The sequence below is a fragment of the Parasteatoda tepidariorum genome, chromosome 9 (genome assembly GCF_043381705.1).
Source record: "Parasteatoda tepidariorum isolate YZ-2023 chromosome 9, CAS_Ptep_4.0, whole genome shotgun sequence".
NCBI lineage: Eukaryota > Metazoa > Arthropoda > Arachnida > Araneae > Theridiidae > Parasteatoda > Parasteatoda tepidariorum.
The window spans coordinates 1,323,046-1,350,524 of record NC_092212.1 but is presented as its reverse complement, the minus strand read 5'-3'; the positions used below and the strand labels follow the sequence as shown (position 1 = coordinate 1,350,524).

The following is a 27,479-nucleotide window of genomic DNA, read 5'->3' as shown; positions in this document are numbered from 1 at the left end:
AAAGTAAGTTTTTACGATAAAGAAAAAAACAGAAGTTTTAAAACATTTCTTGTTCGGGCTGAGAGAGAATGAAACTGCAAACTAAAGTCAATTAGAACAGACAACAGATTAGAGTTTTGTCATAAGGAATTATGAATATTTAAATAATCTTGGAATTTGAATAGAATAAACGTTAACATATTCTCTATCAGAACAGTGTTGCCGAAAAATTTAATCGTGATGCAGCTGAAGCAGTTTGAGCATCACTTCATGGTAGTGGATTAAAAGACAGAATCTGGGGGATAAAGTTGTAGCAGACCCCTACAGATGATGCAGAGAAGTCAACAATAGATGGCGCTGTGTGTGCCAGAGACACTGCTCGCAACAGGAACTACAAATTTTGTCAAATTCATGCTTTGTATATAAAATAGTAACCTAGAAGTTAATTACATTAAGTTAACAGAGGAAGTTAATTGCACTTATTTAAGTAAATTAGAAGTTAACTGCCACTATCATTTAACAGTGATAACATCCAATACATTTACAATGGCGACCAGAGAAATTTGAATAACACATCCTCTACAAAGCACGTAACAAGGCGCTAGGCCAATTTAGCGTTTCATCACTTGGGATACCATTATGCAAAGTCAATGGGAACTTTTTTTTTTCTACCTTTAATGATCTGGAAAGTGCAGTTTTATAGACTTCTTTAATTGTTAGTATATTTATTCATTTTAACATGCTGCTAAATGATGATAAACATGTGTTTCATCACTTGGGATACCATTATGCAAAGTTAATGGGAACTTTTTTTTTCTACCTTTAATGATCTGGAAAGTGCAGTTTTATAGACTTCTTTAATTGTTAGTATATTTATTCATTTTAACATGCTGCTAAATGATAAACATGCTGCAATGATAAACATGCTGCTAAATGATTTATCCTACGACACAAATGTTGGAACAGATGTAAATGATCGCTCTGCCAAAGTGCATGCAGCTAGTGTTAAATTACCGCAATTTTGGGAGAAGCACCCGAGCCTTCGTTTGCAAATATTGAGACTCAATTTTATTTTGCTGGAATATTGTGCGACGGAACAAAATATTATAGAGTTATTTCTGGTCTAAATTCGAAGGTTTTACACCTAGCACTTTGTAAAATTATATATGTGCTCGAACTCGAAGCGCTAAACTGAGGGAAGGATTAAACACCTTTTGAAATCTGGTATGGTCACAAACCATCAGTTCGACACTTCTAAGTATTTGGTTTACTAGGATTTGTACACGTACCCAAAGTAAAACAAATTTAATAATACTTCGAAACTTGTAATTCTAGTTGGCTAGGCAACAAAAAGGAAAGGTTTCGGATCCTAAATTCCTGAAGAACGAAAGGTCGTAGAAACAATAAATGCTAATTTTGGTGTAACAAAAAGCGGAGTCATAGAAATGTTTGGAAAAAACAATGGCCATTCTTTTCAACACTGGATTGTAGTAACTTATTCATTAAATTGAGTGTATTATTTCGACAAATGCAAATAATAGTAACGCATGGCTTCTTCTGATGCTAACTGACAGATAACTAACAGATATTCCTGAAGCGGACATATTTATTTTGTTGGTATACCATTCACCTGGAAATCTAGTAAACAAAAGTGTGTTGCACTTAATTCCATGGAATCTGAATTTATATCCTTGATAGACTCCATTAAAGAAACTATTTGGTTTTCAAGAGTGCTGAATGAATTGGGAGTAATAGGAAATAAAGTGACAATCCAATTTTGTAACAACAAAGATGTATTCTATTATTTCTCTAAAAATTCAATCGAAAATATAAAAACAAAACACATTGATGTAAAATATCAGTTTATTAAAATTATGTTACAAGTGATTTAATTCAAATTAAAACATATTAGTAAAGACAACTTAGCAGACTTTCTCGCGAAATCTTTAAGTAAAGAAGTTTTATTGATTAAGTTTATAATAGCACCGTATAAGTGAAAGAATGGACATATTTTTTATAAACTTTAGTTTCTTACAAATTGGTGTCCTTATTAGTTGAAGAACTATAAATAAGTGTAGATGTGCGTCAATAAATATGTGTGAGTTTTTATTTCGGTGAGACTTTCTGCCCATCAACCAATAACGATCCCGAATTGTGATTCAATATTTGCTGATGTCTTTTTTTTTCTTTCGTTACTTAAAAGGATTTAATAAATTGTTGTTGTTGTCGGCCATTGAGGCAGATGGGGTGCAATTGTTGTCTTCTAGTGGTATCATCTATGGCATAGAAGTCTACTTCTGGAACACCCACTTCCACACCCGTTTATAGGGCGGACCCATTCATTCATCCACAGATTGTAATTTTAAGCTGAATCAGAGAATGATTAATCTCCAATCTAGTACGCCTAGTATCTATTTGTCATGGGAACGTGAAGGTCTTTGCGACCCAACAGATTTAACGTGCACCAGTCACCATTTACTACGCGAGTCTTCGGCCAGCTGGATTCCAATTAATGTTCTCAAAAAACGAGAGTCCGGCACTCTGCCAACCAGGCCATCCCAGCCAATTAATTACTATTTCACAGCTGTGGGTGATATGTATTTGTATATATATATATACCAATAGTTCGTGGGTTCAAACCCCGGCGGCCGAAAGTAAAGTGACTGATGTGTCACATAAGTCCTCCAGGTTCCCATAAAAAATCAACACCTCTGAGGGTACTGGATTGGAGATCGATCGTTCTCTGAATCAGGTCAAAATTACGATCTGTGGATGAATGAATGGATGTATGAATGGGTCCGCCCTACAAACGGGTGAGACGTATGGTGTACCAGAAGTCGAATTCTTGGCCATAGATGGCGCCACTGAAAAACAAGAAAAGCACACTGTGCTTTAAATTTGCTCGGTTTCACCAAGCAGGCTTGCTAGTATGGCAAGTTGCATTAGAAACAGCAATATAAATGTTATTGGTGTATGACATATACCTCTGCTAAAAAATGGTTTACTACTCAAAAGATGTGTCACTGTACAATATTGCTACATTTTGCAACAGTCAACATGAGATAAAATGAAGGTATTTTACAGTTTTAAAATGAATGTCATAATATACAGAAAATGCATAGTAATAAAAAGGTAAAGTAGAAAGAGACTCAATAAAAACTTACACTTTTTTTCATAACTTCTTCTTTTGATGGAATATGCTTATTTGCTTTATTTTTGTCTTGAGTCACTTGTTTTACAATTAATGGTGGCTGAGGAGAAAAGAAACAAAAATCAGAACAGGTTGTCCACTCTTGAGGCAAATCCAAATTTCTTTAGATTTCAACAGTTAAATTTCAAAAAATTTTCTAGTATATTTTTAAAAATAATAAAAAATAATAATTTTTAATAGTAATCAAAAAAAAATTTAATACAAACTAGATGCATATTTTCATTAGTAATAAAATAATTTTTAATAGTAATTAACAAATTTTAATACATATACACATAAACTCAGACAACTTATATCTCAATATAAATTTTCTTGGCCAAATATGACTAATCATTTCATGCGCATACCTGTCAACCCCCCATTTTTAAAATTGCAGAAAATTCACTACAAAATTTTTTTTATTTTAAAATAAACTGTAATAGTGAGGAGGAGGAGGAGTATGCAGCAAATCTTCACACTTAGAAATATCATTGAGCAAAGCTTAGAATTTAACACCTCTTTATATTTAAACTTTATTGATTTCAGTAAAGCCTTTGATTCAGTTAAGAGAGAAAAATTATGGGAAATTTTATCACTTTATAATATACCAGAGAAATATATTAACATAATCAAAGATATGTATGATAACAGCAAAGCATGTATAGAAGTAAATGGAGAATTAACTGAATTCTTTTTAGTAAAAACTGGCGTGAGACAGGGATGTGTTTTATCGGGATTTTTATTTATACTGGTGATAGACTGGATTATGCGAAACAGCTTGAAAGATGAAAAAAGAGGAATAAGGTGGAATTTCACAACTACTTTAGAAGACCTTGATTTTGCTGATGACATCGTACTTATTTCATCCAAATGTACAGACCTTCAACTTAAAACAGACAAATTCAACAAATATTCAAATAGTGTAGGTTTATTCATGAACAAGAAGAAAACTAAAGTAATGAGAATAAATCAAAAGAAAAATGACAAAATTAAAATCGAAAATCACGAAATAGATGACATAGAGTCATTTAGCTATTTAGGTTCTATTGTAGATAAAAAAGGTGGAAGTAGTGAAGATATTAGACAGAGAATAATCAAAGCAAGAACATGTTTTAAGGGATTACATAAATTTTGGAGAGAGTCAAATATTGAAATAAAGACAAAAATAGTTGTTTACAAAGCTATTGTTAGAGCAGTACTATTATATGGCGCAGAAACCTGGAAACAGACTAAGATCGAAATACAAAAATTAGAAACCTTTCAAAACAAATGTTTAAGATTTATTTTTAAAATTTTCTGGCCTTACAAAGTTTCAAGTCAAAATCTATTAAAGAAAGCTAAAATAAAAACAATAGAAGATGAAATTAAAAAACGAAGATGGAGCTGGTTCGGACATATCCTTAGAATGCCCAGAGAAAAAATTACATCTGTTGCGCTTACATGGGCCCCTGACGGTAAAAGAACAAGAGGAAGACCCAGACTTATCATCCAGCGCATGTTTTGGGGCGAATTAAAAGAATGTGGAACATCTGGCTGGGAAGCAAGATCTATTGCTAGAGACAGTATGCGTTGGAAGAATATGCTAGAGGCCTTAAGTGCCCAAAGGCACGTAGAGGATAAGTAAGTAAGTAAACTATAAGTTACAGAATGAAAACATAAATATATATTTTAATGAGTAATAAAAAATTGAAATAAAATACTTTAATTAAAGAAAATTTAAAGGGTTCTTGCAAAAACTTAAAACAAAACCATCATAGTACAAAATAAGATTGAATGTTAATTTTGTGTTACATTTTGGTACTCCTTCCATTTCTTCAATTATTAAAGGTTTTAAGAATTTTAAATAGGAAACATTCTGTGATATTACATATATTTTTACCTCCTTTTCCCTTCTCTCTTCACTCAGATGCTTCCTAAAAACACAATTGGCCAAAAAAATGGTAATCAGTTTATAACACAAAAAAACATTTATTAACAACAGTAAAAGATGAAGTTTGAAGAAAATTAATATAACCAAGCCACCTAAACAAAACTACTAGCATACATCCTTTTTTTTTCACTTCCGCTCTCAATCAGTGCATTCCCTCCTCTGTGTCATTTTGTTTTGTTTTTTATTTTTCTTGAGGGGGCACCACCAGACATCACACATTCTCTTTTTTGTTTTTTCTTTAAAAAAAAAATCACCTAAGCTACAAAAAATTTAAAACAAATTGTAATCAGTGAACAGTTTAAAAATTCCCTCCCCCCTTTTTTGGAATTTCTTTTGTTACAAAAACATTGCATTAAAATATCGTGATTCTAAATACCGCATAGAAATGGATGGTGACAGTCGTAAAAACGATGGAAAGGTAACTTGGATTTATGATGAAATGGGCACAAATAAATTCTATCTTAAAGTGAAGATCGAGCATACAATTATTGCGGAATTAACATACATTTACGATTAAAGTACAAACTTATCAAAAAATAATTATTTAAATGTGTGATATAAAATCAGGGCTTTAGGCAGTGTTTGCGGGACGGGCCGTCAAGCTTGCCCTTTGAATTAAAAATTTTGCCCTGCATGCCCTCTGAACTTGATTACCTATCTTGGTGTATTTAAAAGGCAAGAGTAAAAAAACAGTGCAACTCACACCATTTTGAATTCATGTGGTTTTTCAGATAATTTTTACAGCAGCAATATATTGTTTTTCAACCATAATTAATCATTTTTTTTCAACTGCTTTAATTTGGTTTTTCAAATTCTGATATATTTAATAAGTCATTATTTTAAACTTGAGTTATCAATTCTGCAACATGTTCGTTTCACGATCATTCTATTTGCAATTTGATGGCACTTGGTGATGATTTTTCGGTCAGTCATTTATCATTTTATCAGCCCTTTTCACATAATTTTTTTAATTTGGCATTTGAAATCCGAATAAGAGTTATAACTGTTTGACACTAGAACTGTTGATGAATCCATAGTAATTTCATGTCTGATAATAATGTTTCTATCGTAATTTCATGTCTGAGAATATTTTCAGATATTTCTTTAACGATGCTGTTACGATGTGCGAATTTCATATTAGCGTTATCACTTTTTGTTGTTCTTGATTTGTGATGCCCAAACCCAATTTCGTGGTGTTAAGACAGTTTTTCGTCAGTTAAAACATTGATTTATTGGCCCTTTTCAAATTCTGATATTCAGAACACAATGTTATTACGAAGTCTGATTCATTGCAATTCAAAGTATTCGGATGTCAGTTTGGAAAGTTCTATCATACTAGGTAATGTATGTATCGGCACTCTAGACAACCCTCTTTTTGGTAGTTATTTATCCTTTTTTTCGCCCATTTGCACATGGTTTTTATATTTTCTGATATTTTTATAAGATTTAATAGGGTGTTCAAATTTCGAGTTATCAATTTTTAAAGGTTTTCAATTTGCGGCAATTCCATTATCATTGACATCCTTTGGTGATATTTTTTTCTGCAATTAATTATCATAGCATCATAGTATTTTAATTATGTTATATTGATCTATGAATTTTTGCAGTATTTTGATTTTAGGGGTTATTCTTAGAACATGCACCTATTGTAGTATGGTATTAAAAATATTGGTCTTTTTCTTTTAAAAAAACCATAGCAAAATTCCAGAAATGTAACAGTAGCGAAAGAAATTGAGAAACAGAGACTCAAAATAGAATCTGTGCAAATAGAGTATCAAAGAGTGATAATTCCAATGTGCTATTTAAAACATTTTTGAGATTTTTTTAATTTTTCAAAACTTAAGACACTACATATAGATTACATACTTCTTTGAGAACAGGGTTTGACGGAGCATTTGTTGGAATGATTGGTGAGTTGTCCCTCAGAATAGAGTTGGTCATCACACTGTTGGAATTGGAGTTGGCTTTGGTGAACTGAGCAGTTTGCTTGCTTTTCACCATCATAGAATTCTGGGCAGGACGCAAACTTATCTGCAATACCACAATTTATTCAGACATTTAAATTTTGGAAGAGCAGTTAACATAAACACTGTTTAGCAACAAGTTCAATGGAATTCAACAACTTTTTTTAATTATTTACCTATAGCAGTATTGAAGTTCATCAATACATTAGAGAAATGAGAACTAAAAAGGGATCATAATCATTATTTAGATTTACTAAATAAACTAATATTTAATAAAGGTGCACAAATCTTTTTCAGTGAAGGGCCACTGGCATAGCACACTAATGAAGGGTCTTAATTAAAAGCCTTGATAGTTCTTGGCCCTCCAGGGTTCTAAGGTCCTGTAGCGGAAACACTGGTATTAATTTTGGAATTTAATTTTGAGTATGAATGCACTTTGAATTCATTTAAATAATGTAGTAAAAACATGTTGTTACCTCGTCTGCGTTGTGAGGTTGAAGTGTCTTTTTCAGGAAGCGAGGAGGCAAGTCTCGGTTGGATGAGGTTCCAGTAAATCCTACTTGGTTGTTCTGATTTTGTTGTCTTGCCTGCTGTTGATAAGCTGGGAAGAGGTCATGGTCACGATTAGGAAACTGTTTGTTACGATTACTGTTAAAGAACGGCTGAGATGAACCTCCAGTCAGAAATCCTCCTGTCAAATAAATTTCATAAAAACTATATTTTTTGCAAGTACATGTTTTTAATTTCTTACATTAGGCCTCATAGTATGCTCAAAGAAAAAAATCTGGACACTTTATGGAACATCATGAATAACCAGTACCAATTACTTAAGATTCTTTTGTACCAATATTAATCATATAATCTTAAAATAGATTTACAACAATCTCTAACCAAAAACACAATGAAGAAGTCACACATACCTGCCAACATTGGAGATTTTACTAGCAATATTTTTTAAGCTATGGTTGAAGTTTTGAACCAGTTACTAGGAATTAACTTTACATAATGTTTTTTAACATTCTGGTGAAAAACATGAACTAATTTTAAAGAAACCAAAAAATTGAACAAAAATTAAAAACAGCATATTAACTGAGTAAAATGTTTATTAAAATCTAAGGATCTATTAGTTGCATAGATTTAAATTTTTTTGTAACCTGTTGATCCTTAAGAAATAAAAATAATAGCGTAACAATCTAAGACTTTAAAAAAAAAATTACACTGCAACAAAACAAATTATAAATCGTTAATAAATATTTAACTTTCTTGTTGGAAGCAAATCATGCTTTCTTATTTAGTACTCAGGAAAAAAAAAATTAAAGTATTTTTGAAGACAAAAAAGATAGGTTTTCATCAAAAACCCAGTAAACCCCAGGTTTTTGATGAAAAAGCTAAGTGGGCAATGAATATTGAAAAATTTTATGCTTTCTATAAATTTAGTTACTTATTATTCATTGAAATATTACACAAATTTATTTAATTCTTCAAGATTTTAGGAAATGGTTTTAGTTATGGATTCTAGTTCAAAGTTTTTTTTTTATTAGTGTGTCAGTGTGGGTCTTCTACTTAGGTACCTTCTCAAAAAAAGCAATCTCTTGTGCAGTATCCCCTTGTTCACAATATTCACTATTCTTTTCTTTTAGAATGCTTTACTCTCCTCATAGAATATCATTCTAGGTAAAAGGAAAATATACACTGAAAGAACCAATAAATTAATGAAAGGACATGCTTTCTTCCCCATCTCCCCACACACATCAATTTTTGTCTCTCAAAAATGCTTTGCCCACAATGCATGGTCTAATTCTAAGTGATAAAAGAACATTTTGTTTTAAAAAATTGAACTGAAAAATTGTTCCTATCAACTATAGTAATGCTAAAAAATTAAGGACTTTTGGAAACCTCGTACCAAAATGAAGTACTTTTAAGGGCCCTTGTTTTCCAAAATAAAAATTAAGCAGTTTTTAAGGGCTGTGGAAAACCTGTAATAGCCTCTTTAAACATTTTAAATTTTTGTAGAATGAGTGACATCAAAAACTATGCAGGTAATTTTTTTACTTTACATTTTTAATAATCCTAAAATATTCTTATTTTAAAGAAGAACTTTAAAAGAAGAACTTTTTAAGGGAGAACTTTATGTAACATCCTGTTCACAAAAAATAGACCAAATGCAGATTTATCTATTGACTCAAATGAAAAAGGAGATCATACCGGATCCTCCCATTCCGCCACGGGAAGGACGACCCATGTTACTAGAATAGTTGGGGAAAGTATCAGTAGAAATTACACCAGGTCCAGTACCTAGAGATCCAACACCTGAAAATAACATACAACAATTCTATTACACAATTAAGAGGTCAAGAACAAGGCAAGACAAAAACAAAGTATCTATGCACACAATCCAAAAGTATTTGCAAGCTCATAATATTTTTGATAATAGAATAATTTTATTAAATATACGAAAACAGTAAACTATTTAATATTTTTATTATATATATACATAGCTGCCAACCTCTAGTTATAAAAATGCAGAAGACGAGACAAAAAAATGCAGAAGAATTCACAACAGCATACTAATTACTAATATATTTATAAAAGAAACGGGTTTTAATTAATTATTTATAAATCCACTATATCAGCATAAAAAAGCAATACTCAACTTTTTTTAAAACAAGAAAAGGAAATAACCTTTTAAAAAAACTAATGACTAGCTACTTGATGGTTCAATATTTTTGATTTAAGGGAAATATGCCATATTTTAAGACTTATATGATAAGTTAATTATATGAGATATAAGTTATATGATAGTTAAGTTATAATATATTAGCATGCACTATATATAAACTTAATAGAAATTATGAAAAAAGAATTATATTTAAAAAAATTTATTCTTCTAGTGTTTTATCGATTTTACGTGTCTGACTATATCAGTTTTACCACCATGCACTATGCTAGTCATTTTTACATGCATTGCAACGTACATCATGTAGTCCAAGATTCGATCTAGAAATAAATGGAAATTCAAGAAAATAGGACTCCTTAAAGGCTTGTTTGTATTGTTTTCGCTCAGTCATAATAAATTAACAAGATTAATCTAATGAGCAAATAAATATTGCCATAAACCAATTGCTGTTTTGCTTTTACACACGCCATTGTCTTATAACGTTTGCTTTCGCGCCGGCAAACAGGAAGTCATGTGATAAAGGGAAGCGTTCTCGCAACATAAGCTAATTTTTTCTCTCATTGGTAGAAGAGAGGAGAATTCCATTACGTCACACTGAACTATGTGACATAAATGGAAGAAAAGGCAGCATCACCGCAAGCGGGCTTTCTAAGGAGGACTCTGATTGAAAGAAAAAGATGCGGAAGATCTTATCTTCTGCGCGTAAAAGCAGACAAAATAGCTAAAATAAGTAAAAATGCGGAAAGCTTCTGCAAAATGCGAAAGGGTTGGCAGTAGGACTGGGCGAAAGAAGAATTCTTATATCGTGATGGATCGTCAGTTTAGCATCGCGATATAGCGATGTATTGCGATATAGTATTTTTTAAATTCATTTACTTGTAAGGCGCAGAAAGTCGGATTTCTATCAAAACTTCATACTCAGATTGATTTAAATCAATTTATGAATTTGATGTACTTATTTAAGTTTNAGAAAGATATTAATGTTATATTTTCTAAAAATGATCGCGCAAATAACGAAAGATTTCTTAGTTTAAAAATAAATAATAAAAAAATTAATAAAATTGAAATTTATCAATATATTTACCTAACAATATAGAAAGAAAATTTAAAAAATAAGTTCGTTAAAAATTATTTGTATGCTTAAAACGAAGTGGTAAATAAATAAAAAAAACACTTTAAAACAACACTATTTTTTATCATTATTATTTCACATAAATAATAAAGTTAAATTGAATAATTACCAAATTCTGAACGAAAAGACAAAGTAAGGTTTAATTTCTTAAAAATAAAAACAATTATGATATTCGATAATATATTCAACTGACAATATTGAAAGAAAATTAAAAAACACGATTATACTCTTTAATAAAACGAAGCAAACATTGCTAATTTTTTTGAATAAACAAAGTTGATTGACTTATGTCCAAATCCAAAAGAGGAAAAATAAGTTTTGTTATAATTTTATTGATAAAAATGAAAACTAAAGATTTATAAATTTAAAATCAGTAATAAAAACCCATTAGATTATTATTTTATCCAAAAAGTTTTTAAAAGATTAAAACAAAGTAAAAAATAGCCTAACAAATTTAATTACTCTTTAATTTAATTCAATACGGGCACCTTAAATTAGATTTCCGTTTGTAATAAATTCAATAATATAAAATAATATTTAAACATATATCAAAATTAATTTTCACATTTAAAAATAAAAAAGAAAGTTTCGTTTAAAAAATATATATACCTAATTAATTAAGAAACACTTATTTATATATTCTTTTAAATAATAGATTACGTTCAGAACAAGTTAATGACGGCGATCACAAAGTCAGTCCCACTGAAAATAATCTACAAGAAACGATATCAAATCGCGCCAAAGAAGAAAAATAAACTAAGAGGTGCGAAAACGAACATGCGAGATCACGATATATGTTCTCAAAACTGATTCTGATTCTACCGCTCATCAATCAAGGCTGTTTCAATATAACGATACCAACATCGTCTTCACCAGCGCGAGTTGGCATTGGATAGTAAGAGATCCTTGCGTGTCTTGCATCGCTATATTTTTCGTCTTCTTTACATGATGACTTAAATCAGATTTTTGATGCATCGCCTGGAACGAAAGTCGCTGTATCGGCCTGCCGATACAGGCATTAAATCGATATGTCGCGATATATTGATTTATAGCCCAGTCTTAGTTGGCAGTCATGTATATATATACATGCAAATTAACATTAAGAACATTAGAGAAATATTAATAGTTATACATAGAACTACATTCATATAAAGTAATTATCACATTAAGTAATATTAGAGAGAAAAAAAAAACTGATGTTTTTTTAAAATCTTATATATTTTTATCTTAATACATTAATGCGTTTTGTCGTGATTTTCAGCTCAAATAATTAAGTATAAAATTTTTTACAACTTCATCAATATTTTTTAAAATTTCATAAAATTAATCATTGATTTGAAAATTAAGTAATTTGGGAATAAAAATTTATAGTTAAAAATTATGAAGTTTACTTTACAAATTATGATTAACTTATAATTTTATGATTAGGTACATAAAGAATATAATATGAATTCAAAATATTTATTGCCTTTAGCGTATTATGTAAGATATGTTTTCAGTACTCATTCTAACAGCATTTTGTTATAAAAATCTGTATAATCTTATAATATTTTAAATTATAAAATTAAGTTTCTTTATATATAATTATAAAAAATTTAAGTTCTCAGATTTCTGTTTAAAAAATGAAAGTACCTACAGCTGGTTTCAAGAAACTCATTACATTTATTTCTTCCCCAATTTTTGCTTTTTTATTCCCACTCATTTAAAAATGATTCATTAAATGACTTGGAAATAATACTAGTATTTAAACTAGATTGTAACTATAAGGTGTTAGCAATTTTAATTCAATACTTGTTAATAAAAAATTTTAGCCATTTCTTTGATTTGGGTTGGAAGAAATCTAATCCCTCTAGGGTGCTTTTATTCACTTTGGAAGAAACTTTTTCCCACAACATTTCAACTACGGTAAGAGCGGCATATATAAAAATTAAAAGAACCACTTTTTAAACAAAAGCGAAATAATTATATAGAAAATAAGACTAAACTTATAAATAAAAATTAAATGTTTTTAACCTATTTAAATAAAAATGCATTTAATAATAGCAATTACTACTAAAAATTTAACATTGTGCAGTTTTAAAACACATAAATACGAATTACAATACATAATTTTAAAATTGCATGCATACGAACCGGATTGTGCATCTTTCAAACCCTATGACTAGGAATTGAGTAAATATGAAGTGACGCGTTACTTGAAATATGTTTGTTTGATCTTAAAATTGTGTGAATGTGATTAACAATGTCTCATTTTTTAATCATAAGAACCCATACCACCTTGCTTCATTAAATACATATAGGCTTGATTTTGTAAATATGATTTTAAAAACTATAGACAGGGGTGATCGTAGCACAAAGTGAAAAACCCTGAAAATTTTATGTGCAAAAAATAGATATTAAACTATTTATCATATATCTTTCATGCTTTACATAATTTTTTGAATTAACATTTATAATTAAATTACCTTCTAATGCAAAATATCACACCATTAGAGTAACTAATTCAAGAAGCAACTTCTAACAAGAATCGCGATATTGGAATTTAAAAAGGCAAAAATACAACTGGAGATATTTTATTTTTTAATCGTTTAAATGCGTATCACTAGATCGGTTGAAAACGAATTGTAATGCATAGTTTTTAAATCACGTATAAAAAATAAAATATCGATGTTTGATATTACAAACGTGAGAATACAAGTTGCAAAATCAGATTTTAAAAACGTGTGAATGAATAAGAATCGCAGCCTTGGATTTTAAACTCGTGTGAGTAATAATCGAGACATTGGGTTTTAAAAACGCATAAATACAAATCATGATATTTGATTTTTTAATCTAGTTAAAACGAATAGCAACACGCAGTTTTTAAATCAGGTAAATATGAAAATTGATATTTGATATTAAAATCACGTGAATAAGATTCGCAATATTAGCAGATTCCGCTGTACCAAATATTAAAAATATCGAAAATTTGCCAAACCGAAACAATCAAATTGGCAGAAGAGTGTATGAAAACGTCTAGTTAACCGGATTTAGCAAAATCTTCAAAATTTCGTCGGATTAAAAGTTCTGTTTCACAAAACCAATAGTCTTGAGTTATGCGAAATCCTATGATATTCGCGCAAAACTTGCAAGCACTGCTTCCAGTTTTGAACCGGAAAAAATTATACAAAAAACCTGGAATTTCGGGGTACCCCCGGACTACAATCACTCCTGCATAGAATGGAAAACAATGTATGATTCTTAAATCGTGAAACCTCACGGTTCAAAAAGTTACGGAGTTTATCAAGTTTTAATTCCTATAAACATTTTTGCCAATTTAGCACAAAATTTTGGAGGGGAAAATATGGTCTTTTCCTGCTAAATGTGCAAGAAGTACTTGTTGCAGCATAAGATTAAAAAACCTGGATATTTTTCTTTCGTTGATAAAAGCTTTGTCTTAATGTTTTTACCAAATATACATTAAGTATAATTCCATAAAATACATAATTGAATGCACTCGCAAAATAGTTATTAAGTTAACATTAGGATTCCAAAAAAACTAAAATTTTTTAAAAATTAGGAGTTGATATTTTAGGTTTACATTGTATAATTAAAAAGATAGATACCAATAGGAATGGGGCTGAAGACATCATCCATTCCAGAGCGAAGTTTGCTCATGTTGAGCATGCCAGTGGAAGGAGGAAGAGAGTTCATGTTGCGATTCGGAAGATACGACCCAAAGTCCCTTGCTGCATCATCTCTCACCTGTTGGATGGTCTTAGGACCGTGCTCAGACAGAATTCTCCTAGGTATCCACTGAAACAATATACACACAATTTTACTCTTCTCTTTTTTTTTTAAACATATTCATAAATATACCTCCTTTTTTGTAATGCATATATCATTGGGTGTACAATAATTGGTCAATGATTTTATTAAATATGACGGTATGTTAGGGTATGCTCAGATCTTTTGCAATTAGTAGAGGCGGTCATCTAAAACGTGTGTGTTTGTGCCTTTGATCACAACAGGAACATCCCCTTTTAAGACAAATTCTAACTCACTAAAATTTACCATTTCACTGATTTTCGTGTTAAAAAATAATGTATTTTAATTGTGCATATGCATCCATTTATTCTGAAAATGGTTTATTTCTTCAATCCAAATTTGTCAATCAAAAATGTCAGGACATTTCAGGTTTTCCCAGTTTCTAGGTAGAGTATCTGCCACTACCACTTAAAGAAATGTTTAAGTCTGTGTGAAAGGTAAAATGGCAGTCAGTATAACATACCCTATTTTGTCTCAGCTCTAATACATCTTGCAACATGAAGCGTATACGAGAAGGCAGTTCAAAGTTTGATGCAAATACTTGCATTCTTTCAAAATACTGATTCATCAGTGCCTGTAAAAGATAATAAGAATTATTATTTATATGTAAACTAAGAAAAGAATTCCAGATGGGTTTCTTTTTATTATTAAAATCGGAAATTTTCACATATTGAAAGTAGTTTTTCTTAAAGGGAAAAAATTACCACTTGTAAAACAAATAGAAAATAAACAAACCTACTTTAGCAAAATTGAGCGTAAATTGCTCAAAACTGGAAAAAGTAGCCAAAATATTCCATTTTTAAAAAAATTGCAAAAATCGAACAGTTCACGTTAAAGTTATAAAAGGTAAGAACATGGTAAATAAATAAAATTTAATGCTCACTTTGGCTTTGTCTGTGTCCAGCCTGTGGCCGACAGTCTTCATTATCTGACAGAGGCACTCGAGGTCTTCAGCCACGTCCTTGGATGTCTGCCTTTTCTTCTTGGCCAAGAGCTGCTGCACGCACTGATGAAGGATGGCCTCGTGCAACAGGCCCTGCTTCCCCAGCTCACCAATGAATTTGATGTTGCCCAGCATCTTGTGCTTAGCAACTCCTCTTTGCTCCTCCTCTTCAGCACTGAGTGCTCCATCTTTCTTGTCAAAGGCTAAAAACATTTTGCTTTGTTGAAATAAGAAAAATACTAACCATTTTCTTAATTGAAAAAAATAACCCAGCAATTAATGGCAACAAACATATAAGTTAGAACATGGATTTAAAAATATTTAATAATGCATCTTAAGGATATTTGCAAAGTTAAAATTTCTTTATCTGATAAATTTCAAATACGCTATTTCTAAAAGGTCAATTTTGGGGATCATGGTAATTTAATTTCAAAGAAACAAAAGTATAAAACATCATTCCATGTATAATTAAATTAATATAAATACATAGAAAAAAAATCACAATAAATTTTTAAAAAAACATTTTGAACACAAAATAAAAATAGTAGCATTTTGCATTAATGTAGCAAAAGTAATTTTAAGGTAACTACATATAAAACATAAAAATATAATAATTATATGCTTATTAAGTTGAATTGTATTGTGTACAAGAAAATTCTTAGAATTAAACACAAAAACTTTAAATTATCTATTCTTCATTTTGTGAGCTTTCTTTTTAAATATTATTTTTTTACCATAAAATATTGCTAAATATTTGCTATAAATATTCAATTCCAAAAGAGAGAACAAATATAAAAATAATGTTAAATAAAAATAATTTAAGCCTTATTTCAATATCAAATGAAATTTTAAAAAATATATTTCAAATCTTAAACAGAAAAAAACTTCAGAATTTTTTAAAACCACAATATCATCAAAATACACATGAAATACAAATTTATTCGCACTGGTAAAAAATAATTTTAAAAATAATAATTTACCAAAAATGGTTTCAATATTAAACTAATAAAATATAAAGAAGGATATAATTTTTTATATTCTTGACTATAGGAAACATATGTAGCAAGCAGGTAAAAATAAAGTTAAAAAAACTAACTCTCAAATAATTACATTACTTAGCTCACTTTAAAAACTAACAGAACATGGGATTAGTGATGGATATTGTTTATTTTATTTTAAGCAATATTAAGAGACATAGTAATTTATCCTACATTTGTTAACATTAATTTATTATAAAATATTTTTATGGGAACCTTATTCTGCGTAATCATTTAAAAATTGCAGATTTATGTTTCTATAAAATACAGATTACAATTATAACTCAAAATTGTAAAAAAAAAAAAAAAAAAAAAAAAAAAAAAAAAAAAAAAAAAAAAAAAAAAAAAAANAAAATTTAATTACTTAAGATTTTTCAAATGAAAGACGAGGCTTAGATTTAAAAAAAAAAAAATTGGTTTAAACCAGCAAACGCTGTGTCTAACCTAGCAACTGTTAATCCTTATATGTAGAAAAAATCGAGATTTTTCCCCCCTTTCAAAAAAAAGCCCTCTTCCGAGATAATAACAGAATAATAAGATGATTGTTTGAATCAGTTATTCGAAAATTATTTGAGATTACACTGAGTGGAAGTCTAATTTCGACAGCTAATTGAGCTTCGAATAAATTGAAGAACTAATTTTAACATAAATGTTTTAAAAAAAAAAAAAGAAATTCCACCACACAAAATGCTGATGAAATACAAACAGAAAAATTTGATTAATTCTAAATGATAACATAAATTATAGATATATATCACCTTCACTTGCTTTTCTTCTGTTTTCAAATTCGTCCTGGCACTTGGCTAACAAAAGGCGACGGAATGTCTGAAAGAGGTTTCTCACCATCAATATAGAGAAGAAAAATAAATTACAGATAGAATCTAAAACTATAAATTATTAAGTTTATATACAGTACTAATTTCCATATTTGGATGTCTGTGCTTGGATGGATGTGTGTTTTCAGACAATTTTTTTGCAATCGAAATTTTAAAAAAAATTTAAAAAATGAAAAAAATTAATAGTAAAAAGTAATAAATTACAATAAAATTTTTTTAAATATTATGCAATTAGTAAGTGGTCCCTCAGGTAAAGAATTTTACTTTTAAAAATCTCAATTAATTCTAACCTTTAATAAATTAAATGAATAAAAGGGAGATGGAAAATTTGAGGTGATGAAGCTTTGTGATTCTTGACTGATCAGAGGACTTATGAGGAAAATATGCACTAAGCACATGAAAATATGTACTTAGAGAATGGTCATCAAGTCAAATTCAAAGATTATGTACTGATCTATAAATAGAATAGTGCAATGAAGGCCATTAGCTTATCTTTGATGAAGATGCTTCACAAACAATCAAATTAACAAGAGAAATAAAAAAAGTTTGCTATTAAAATTTGGCAATGTTTAGTTGGTCCCAGGGTTCAGTGAAAATTCGAGAAATCAGAAAACCGGAATGAAATTTGATAAATGTTTCCGCCATTTTTAAAAAAAAACATTTTTTCCTCATTGAGACTTAAGGATTTTTCTTTCTTTTTTAAAAGATGTTTATTTTACCATCATTTTAGAAATAATCATTAGTTCCCTAAACTGTTAAGAGAAGTAAGAGTCTTGCACTAAATATCATCAATCATTCTCTTCCTCACCTCCTACATAGGAAAATAAAAACTAAAGATTTAGGAAAATGAAAACTAAAGATTTTTTACAAACACCTAATGAAAAAAACACACTGTTAGGAATTTTAAAACATGAAAATCAAAATCAGTGCCTTGAACCCCTTGCACTAGGCTTAAATTTGGAACAAGCCATGCCTAACTTCGGCACCCGAATGTTTGGGAGAAGTTTACTTAGATTTCAAATGCATCCTAAATTGCATGCAAACTACATTAGTAGACAAGATATAAAATACCGATTCATATACAGAAGAGCCCATTCAAACGTTCTTGCTTAGCCCCAGATTAAGACCATGAGTACAGCTCGTGATATTCATGTTTGGTCCGAAATGTCGATCACGAGTCATGACATTCAGTTTGACATGAAATTAAACAATGAGCCTGATTCATGATATTCAAATTTGCCTAAAAATTTCAGCGAGAGACAGACTCAGGAAAATAGTGCAAGGGGTTAAGCTATGCACTCTGAAAAATTATTTACACATGAAAAAAATTTTTATAAAGAGTTTACAAATTTCCATCAGTTTTTCCAATGATAGAAAAAACTTACATTGCTGTTGTGACTACCAGTATTATTTGAAGGGAGATCAAAGTTTGGAGCTTCTTCACACAATTTCCTGCATAGCAATGCATACATAGAACTGTACTTCGGTTCATCTAGAGCTTTATCGAAGATCTGAACAAGAGAAAAAAATGTTGAAATATTGAAAAAGTAGAATTCGAATTTTTATGCAAAGAGATGAAAGAAGATATCTACCAGTAATATGACACCTTTAAGAATTTGGGTAGAATCAAGTCCAACGCTGAGGAGTTCCTCGCTCAGCTTGTGGAACTTCTCAGGCGTGAGTTTGTTAAGAATGCTGAAAGGAAAATATATTTATTAATTCCTTATACAAACCAATGGTTGTCGATAAAAAAATAAATCAGAGTTAGTTCATTTTCATTTAAATCAGCTTGAGTAAATATCATCATAAAAATACATTTTTAAAAAAAATTCTAATAAGTAACAACTTCTTTTAAATTTCATACAACGTAAATCAATTTTTATTTATCACTTAAATTAATTAAAATGGTGTCAATAAAATTACATAATTTAAAATACTATTTCTAAATATCTTATACTTTTTGACAATATAGAATACTTTTTTTCCAATGTACTCTATTTTAATACCATCAAAACTGATCTTCCCAAACATCAACGTCATAATCTTACCAAATTGCTATTTTATATATAAAATAATTCTTAAGCAACAACCAAGTGATAAAGGAACTCCATTTTCTATTGTATTTGATTAATCCACAGTTGTAGTATAAAAAATGAAAAGAAAGCTTTTGACTAAGCTAAAAAGAAATATTCATGCAATTTCATAACATTAACTATGAAAAAATATTAACATTGCATGATTTTTTTAACTACAGAAATTGAAAAGAATTTTAAAAAGAGAAACTCACCCTCGTACTCGTCGGAACACTTGGTCATTTTTTTCTTCAAGGGAGGTTGCATCTCGTTTAATGCTGCTTGGAGGTACCCATCTGCGAGGGGCGGAAGAGCCTACGCTAGCGGCGTCTGGACGAGGGGGTTCGTCCCTAAAACATCAAAATAAAAATTCACTTATTTCAAAATTTATGTATCAATAATAATTATATATACTTCTTACTCATTTTAAAATCAAATATAAATGAAAACAGCAATGAAAAGTAAGATTTGCCAGGATGGGAACAGCCTAAAAAAACTGCATGTTTTTCAGATTCCCACTTGAAAAACGCACGTCAAATCAATTTTTTTTTATAAATATTAAATTGAATTCTTCCTTGAAATTACTACTATATTGTTTTATAAATTTAAATTTGCAACTTCTTATATAAAATTATATGAAGTATACCATATTTTAGTAATATGGCATTTAATATAATTGAACCAACATGATTAAAAAAAAACTTGCTAAATTATAATACAATAATTATATAGGAAAAAAATTATGTGTAATATGTATAAACACATTTAATTACTTCATTATTTATTTGCATTGTAAACTTCACTTTTTGTTAAAATACATCAACGAATATAAATCCAATATATCAAAATAAATGTGATACTTTTAGACAAATAATGCAGAAATTTTGTCAGTTATAAAAAATTGTTTGTCATGAGTATTTTAAAAAATTAGACCAAAATATCTTTATTTTACGATTTCTATTATAGACTATCTGTTTCCATCTACTGAATAAATAATTCTGCAAAACTCTAAACTTATATATATATATATATATGCTTTAAATTTAATAATATGAAATTCTTGATGTAATTTGTTATTTAAAAGAGAAATAATACATTTTTGAACAGAGCAATAATTAGACTTGACTAAATCTTTTTTACAAACAAGTTCTTAAGGAATTCTTACAAAGCAGAAAAGTCAAATTTACCTTCCTCCGGAGCATCGAGAAGCACTCCCCGATCCTCTCTGCCTATCCGTTGTTACGTTTATGGTGACCACAGCAGAATAAAAGTCCAGCCGCTATAGGTTACAGTTACACTGAATCCTAGAAAATTTTATTCTTATTAGATATAGTAACATTTAAAGCTATTACAAAGTGTATCTGTATAGTCCAAAGTGCATCTGTATAGTCCTTTTTTCCATGAGTAGATTTTTGTTTTAAGTTCCGTCATAAACACCATTCTTATAATTGTAATATTCGGGTGGATCCTAAAATAGCCCACCCCATGACGATTTTTTGAAATCTAGCCAAACTAGGATTCTAGAAGATATTTCGAGGAGATATATTGCAACCTTACAGAGCGTCTATTTTAAATGTCCGATAACACCGGATGTTCAGAACCACACACCCACCCTTTGACATACCACTTTTTGCCTAAAATTTTCGAAATTATTCTAAAATTCTCGAAAATTCTTAAACCTGATTAGTTAATTTATATGTATACCTACACGGCGGTCCGATTTCGTTAGAAAAGAGGTAAAAAGGTTGATGTTTTTGCCATTTATGCCACTGATCTCTTACTGAGTTACCATTATTACTTTATTAATTCCTTTTTGTGCGGTACTGGTTGAACATGGATGAGTAAATTTTTAACTTTATGGAATGCAAAAGGTATGAGAGCGACAATTGAATCATGTATGAATCAAAATCTAATTTCAAAAACATAAGAATGTGGCGAACTAGTGAGTTTGATTCAGTAAAAGGGTAGGGTGGACGGTTATGAATGGAGATAGCAAAAGTGAGGATTGGGTGTGGTTGTGCATGATGTTAGTCAGTGTCAAAAGATAAGCCATCAAAGTAAAGGTAAGTTATTTTATTAAAAATATTTTAATAAATTTGCATTAATTTAAATTGTTTTTTTAATAATAAAAACAATCTTGATCCAAGTTATCATCTCCAACTTGGAGAGATTTAAGATTGTTTACAAAACTAGGAATTTTTTACATTTATCATACAGAAATTCTACCAAATTTTAAGAAAAAAGCAACTTATTTTGTTTTGAAAGAGAAATTCACTAAATCCTGATACTGAAGATGTAGAGAATGAGGATTTGTCACAGTTAAAAGAAAAAGCCTCACATGTTTTGTTTGATGTTTTTGCATTAATTGATAAAAAATATATCTTGTGGTGTTGTTGGTCAAGAAATGGTTGCAGAACCTCGTGATTTGGTGATATTGACAATAGTAAAATGGAGCAATAACTACTGTCAGCACATTTCTTCTTTTGAAATGATGAGAAACATTCTGTAATTACACGAGCTTAAAGAAGATGAAGAGCAATTTATAACAAATGTCGAAGAAAAAAAATTTCCCAGAGAAGTGTAAACCAAAATTTCCAAAAATAGAATAAACGTGTTTATTCATATTTCTTTTGAATTGTATACAACTTTTTTGCACAAAGAATTTTTGAATGAAAAATTTTATAGTTATCGTAATTTTAATAATGACAGAAATGATAGAAATACAAAGAATCTAATGTTAAAAAAAGCATATTTGAGATGAATACTTTTGAATTTACATGAAACCATTGAGTTTTTATTAATAAAATTTTCTAAACAAGAACGTGAGTTTAATTTTGCAGTTGCATTGATTGAATTATAATAAAAATAAAACAGTTTGCTTCATTTCAAAAGAACTCCCCTAGTAAGAACTGGTCTAAAGTAAGAACTCCCCTAGCCATTCGTCTGAACCTGTGGGGGTGACTATTCAAGTAAAAACTATTTCAAGTAGGTGTGCGGGATCATTGTTTAGGACAGGTTTTGGGTTGACGAGAGAAAGGGAATCTTTTTAGCTTTAGAGTGAAGAGAAGCTACCCTCCCTGAAATGTGCTATTCTTGTTTCTATAGCAGCAGGCGGCCTCAGACTTTATGACGGGAGGACTTACTGTAGACAGACTACCCATACTCACAAGTGACATACCTAAGAATATGCCATATAAAATATGATAAATTTTTAAGAACATGCTGCATAGCACCAAGCTGGGTCAGGAGACAGAGCGTTCACATCTCACGGAGGTGAACGAATCCAGCAGTGGCTTTGAATCCATCAGTGGCTGGTTGAAACCAACCCTACTCTTGGCTCCAAACCCAAGTAAATTATTCTCTCAGAGGGAGACAGATTATGGGTTAAGACCCCCTTCTGTTGGGTTAAAGGTTTTCCTCTCCATTTAATGCAAATAAAGGTTAGTTTGTTGACAAGTTTCTAGAGACTGCATTCTAACTATGGAGCCCAGTTTTGCACATGTGCTTGTGCATTGCTTAAAAGTTGTTTTGAAAATTCCCTACTCATCGATCATTACGGAACAACAGTAGGATGATCATTTCTGCCCATTTGCATTATTTGAAAAGAATATGTGAGCTGATTTTAAAATTTTCCATGTGATAGAAAAATGAACGGAAAAAAATAATTACTAGGGAAAAAATTTTAAGCAATTGATTAATGAAAATTAATTTTTTTTATTTTATATTAAAAAGTTGATTTGCCAGAAAAAGAAAACACAGTACAATTGTTTCTTAAATAATTATCTTTTATGATTAATTTTTTAACTTCTTTAAGCTTTCTTTTCATATTTTTTTAAAGCTATTCTTCACTAATTTTCGTAAGTTAATTTTTGTTGATTGAGGTAGGTAGGTACTTTATTTACCTCGCATTAGAGCTACACAATGGACTATTGACGACGGTCTGGAAAACAATCCTGAGGATGATTGAAGAAAAGCCATCACAATTTTGACCCTCTGCAATAGAATGACTCCCCATTTAGCGGCCACTTGCGCGCGAAGTCCAGCATTTTACGCTAGAACAGTTTCACATAAGCCAAGACCGCGAACCCTCGGTTCCTACGCGTGTTGGTCAATGTAGTCACCCATTCGCGAACTGAGCGTAGCCAGTTGTGCTTGAATTTGGTATTCTACTGAAAAGGTCGTGTCTTTACGATGAGTTCATTGAAGTATACACGTATGAAATAGGATGAAGGGTCGTTTTAACTGCTTTAGATTCGCACCTCTGATTGCTGTCGAATAAGAACTTGGTTGGTGAAATACATTCTCTAACGAAATGCTCATCAATTTAGTTCTTCTCTCTCGATGGTGGTCAGAGATGCGTAAATCGTTTAAAATGTGAATGGTTTGGTGCCCTTCTGAGCCAAGAAACTGATTTTAGGTACCTTCGATAACAGACATGTGTCCATGAACCAGAACGCCTGTTGTATTTAAGAACCATTATGAATTAACAGACTTGTGTATGCTTTCTCTAAGAACCAGCAGTCATAATGTGTGTGAGTACCTTCATAAACCAATAGTCCTTCCATTTACCAATAGGTTAGATGTTGTGTGAGGGGATCCTCATGACCCTACATTCTTGTATGCGTACTCTGACTGAATCGTCTCGTGTGTTGCGTGTGGGGACCCTCGTGAACCAACCCACTCTTTAAATAGTCGAAAGGAAAATAAAACGAAAGTAAACTCTTTATATTATAATCAGGTGTTAGTATAGTGTGTGGGAGACTTCCAATGGATTATAATGTTAGTTGGTATAGGTACTATCCCACATTGAAATCTCCATCCACATGTTAATTTTTAACCTTTATTTATAAATGAGAAATTTAAGTTTTGTTTGAGACTCTGAATTAATCAACATGCTAGACCCTTATCAGTAGCTTGCCAGCAGGGACAGAGTGGGCAGTCGCCCCCTCTGAAATATTAATGAGGGGCTAAACAATATGTTTCGCCCTTCCTGAAATTTAAACATCCGCGAAAATAAAATCAAGTATTATTCCGATTAAAAAATAGTAAAAAAGTAAAATTTTAGAAAAAAAAGCTTTTTAATTAACTTTGAAGCTATTTTCCTTTGAAATTAAAACAAGAAGTTATAATAATTATAAAGGCAAGGCTCTTTCTTTTCAACTTGGAAGCTATTTCTCAAAAGGAAAACTTAATTTTCCTCTAACAGTTGCCTAACAGTTTATAAAAATCATAGGACATAATAACACAACAATTTTAACGAGACAGCAGAGGCAAGCAAAAATGGCGATCAAAGCAACATTCGAAAAATCCCACTCGCAGTAAAGACAGTGCATTCTTTCCCTTTTCTCTAATATTCTCTCAGATTACCCTATTTTTCCCCTAAGTACCAAAGCTAGAAAGCAGACCTTAGACAATTCAGTTTGTTCCAATCCAGGAGTTCTCTTGTTTTCTGGTTCGGGTTCAAAATTACAATTTACGAAATTGAAGATTGATAGACAATTCAGAATTGGATCAAGGATCAACTATTCAACGCCAATTAAGAGATAAAATATGTTTTAGAATACTGCACGAGGTGTGCACAATATGTATTTAAACCAAAGCATAATCTTCTTTTCAATGAAAACATGAAAAGGAAAATTCTTACTTTAAAAGTAAAAACATATAAGAAGCTTGAATAATTAGGCATGAGAGTTAGAAAAGAACATAATTCTAGTCTCAAATAGAAAAAAAATATATAAAAAAACAGGTGAAACTATTATGCAGAGTAACAAAATATTAAAATTTTCATACTTATTTATAGCTTTTAATTACTATGCATACATTGCCAGTCTAATAACTTTTTCACCGAGATGAACAATGGTTAATTTTCATTATTTAGACTATGCAGTGATGTAGCACTTCAAAAAAAAAAATAATAATTTTAATATTTTTTAAATGGAAAACAGCCTAAAGGAGAATAAATAATAAATTCTTGAACAATAGAGATTTTTCTCTTTTAAGAATAGTTCGGAAATTTTTTTCTAAAATTGGAAAGAATCTCCTGCCTGGATTAATAGAAATGCTGAAGAAGAAAAAAAAAGCTTTGTCAGAAAATGTGTTACAAACCCTTAATTTTCACACATAATTTACTGAAAAAAAAGAAGTCACAGTTAATGGACCAAGTCAAGGTTAATATAAAATCTAATTTAGTATCTAAGTAGGTTAATGGACAAATTAAGAAATCAAACTGCAAGACAACTTTCAATAATTCAGTCTGAGTTGTAATAAACAAGGGAAAAAACCATTTAATTTATTGAATGAGCTACATGAAAAAAAAATTTAAAGTTACTAAAAAAAGATTAGTCTTTATCTATGCTTTATCAATTTTAACTGATGATTAAAACAAGCTTATTTAATAATATAGACTATTAAAAAGTAACTTAAATTAGAAAAGATTATCAGTCTTACTTTACCCTTAAAAAGAAGCTGAACAGAAAAATCACTTATTAAAATCACTGAACAGAATTTTTTTATCCTATCTCATTTAAGCATAATGAAATATTTGGATTATAGAGATAAAACAAAATTGCACCAAAACAAAGAATTTAATGAAATAATGTGTAACTTTTAATTTAAATATCAATGTGACAAGTACAGAAACCGGATTATAAAAAGGAAACAAAGGAATTATGGCCAAGGCTTAAAAAGTCAATTAGATAGATTATAAAAAATGAAACAAAACGAATTGAAAAAGGTACAGATTTTTTTACACAGATATTTTGTTAACAGAATTATGCTATAACAATATTAAAGGCATTGTACTATAAAATCCCTATGAAAACAAGATGGCAGAAACGCAGTTCAGTGATCTCTTAACAGTCTAAATCACAATGATTATAATTAAAAAAGAAACAGCCAACTTCGATAATAATTACATTTGATCCGTAGTTTATTAAATATTGTCACACATTTATATAAAGATCCAGGTTTAAATAAAATTAAAGCAAATAAATATAATAATGTTTTAACTCACTTGAAGTTGACAAAGCTTTTGTCCTAGCGGAGTGCAATTAAAATGAAAGAAAATATATAATTTACAGTCGCTTAAACGTCACAATAGACATTTCGTCCACTTGAGCAGTGCTGAATAAAATCAATAGGTAGCGCTGTAAAGGAGAGTGATACATAAAGTTGAAGTTAAAATGCAGTACCATTCAACATTTATATTTGTATGGCAACGTACGTATTATAAACTTTACGCACAGGCATGTTTCACAAGATCCATGAGGCCTTCTTATAGGCTTGTTATCGAGCGTGCGCAGTTTCTTTATTGTAATGGGGAGGAGCCTTAGCAATGAGTAACGCCTCCTACTTCTGCTTGTCGCAACAAAAAATTGGCGATTAAGGGTGGTGGCGCTAGTGGTTAAATTGCTCTCGCAAGACTTCCTGGTTACTGCTTCCGATACATTTTTACGCCGCAGATTGAAAAAACGCGCCATCATATTATTGCATCAGGGCCGGCCCCAGGGCAGGGCGATCCGGGCGGCCGCCCGGAGCGCAATGATCTAGGGACGCGCCAAAATGATAGTTAACAAGATTGAGAGGCGGCAGGCGGAATTTATCATTTTTATTTCTAAGCACACAATTCAAATAATATAATACATTTAAACAATAATGCAAAACCTAGTTGAATTCAATTCAACATGACAAAACCACTCAACCCCTGCCTTTCAAGAATTGATTGTATTTTAAATAATATTTTTGGTCTAAATAATATTTTGGTCTAAATAATACTTTGGTTTATATAATATTTTGGTCTTTTTGTATAATATTTTTGGTCTAAAAGACATGCCCAGAAATGAGCTACTGGCTCATTGCAAAGATTTGGAAATAGTTTTAACTGATGGAAATTCAAGCGATCTTAACGCCCTGG

At 30.3% G+C, this 27,479-nt stretch overlaps 1 protein-coding gene across 2 annotated transcripts in view; it reads right to left on the bottom strand.

Annotated features, from left to right (window-relative positions):
• The window catches only part of LOC107436087 (N-acetyltransferase 1), a 51,498-nt gene extending 24,438 nt beyond the window's left edge, over positions 1–27,060 (bottom strand). The window contains exons 1-13 of one of the 2 annotated variants that reach the window (XM_043044757.2): positions 26,580–27,060; positions 20,755–20,871; positions 19,783–19,917; positions 19,088–19,190; positions 18,881–19,006; positions 17,418–17,484; positions 15,563–15,825; positions 15,143–15,253; positions 14,478–14,667; positions 9,269–9,373; positions 7,540–7,754; positions 6,966–7,130; positions 3,144–3,230 (exon numbers count right to left, since the gene is read on the bottom strand). In XM_043044757.2, the coding sequence (XP_042900691.1) occupies positions 3,144–3,230; positions 6,966–7,130; positions 7,540–7,754; positions 9,269–9,373; positions 14,478–14,667; positions 15,143–15,253; positions 15,563–15,825; positions 17,418–17,484; positions 18,881–18,967 (1,290 nt within the window). In that variant the 5' untranslated portion in view covers positions 18,968–19,006; positions 19,088–19,190; positions 19,783–19,917; positions 20,755–20,871; positions 26,580–27,060. Of the gene's footprint in view, positions 1–3,143; positions 3,231–6,965; positions 7,131–7,539; positions 7,755–9,268; positions 9,374–14,477; positions 14,668–15,142; positions 15,254–15,562; positions 15,826–17,417; positions 17,485–18,880; positions 19,007–19,087; positions 19,191–19,782; positions 19,918–20,754; positions 20,872–26,368 lie in introns of both variants that reach the window. The other variant, XM_071184966.1, reaches the window with a different exon arrangement.
• Positions 27,061–27,479: the final 419 nt, after the last annotated feature.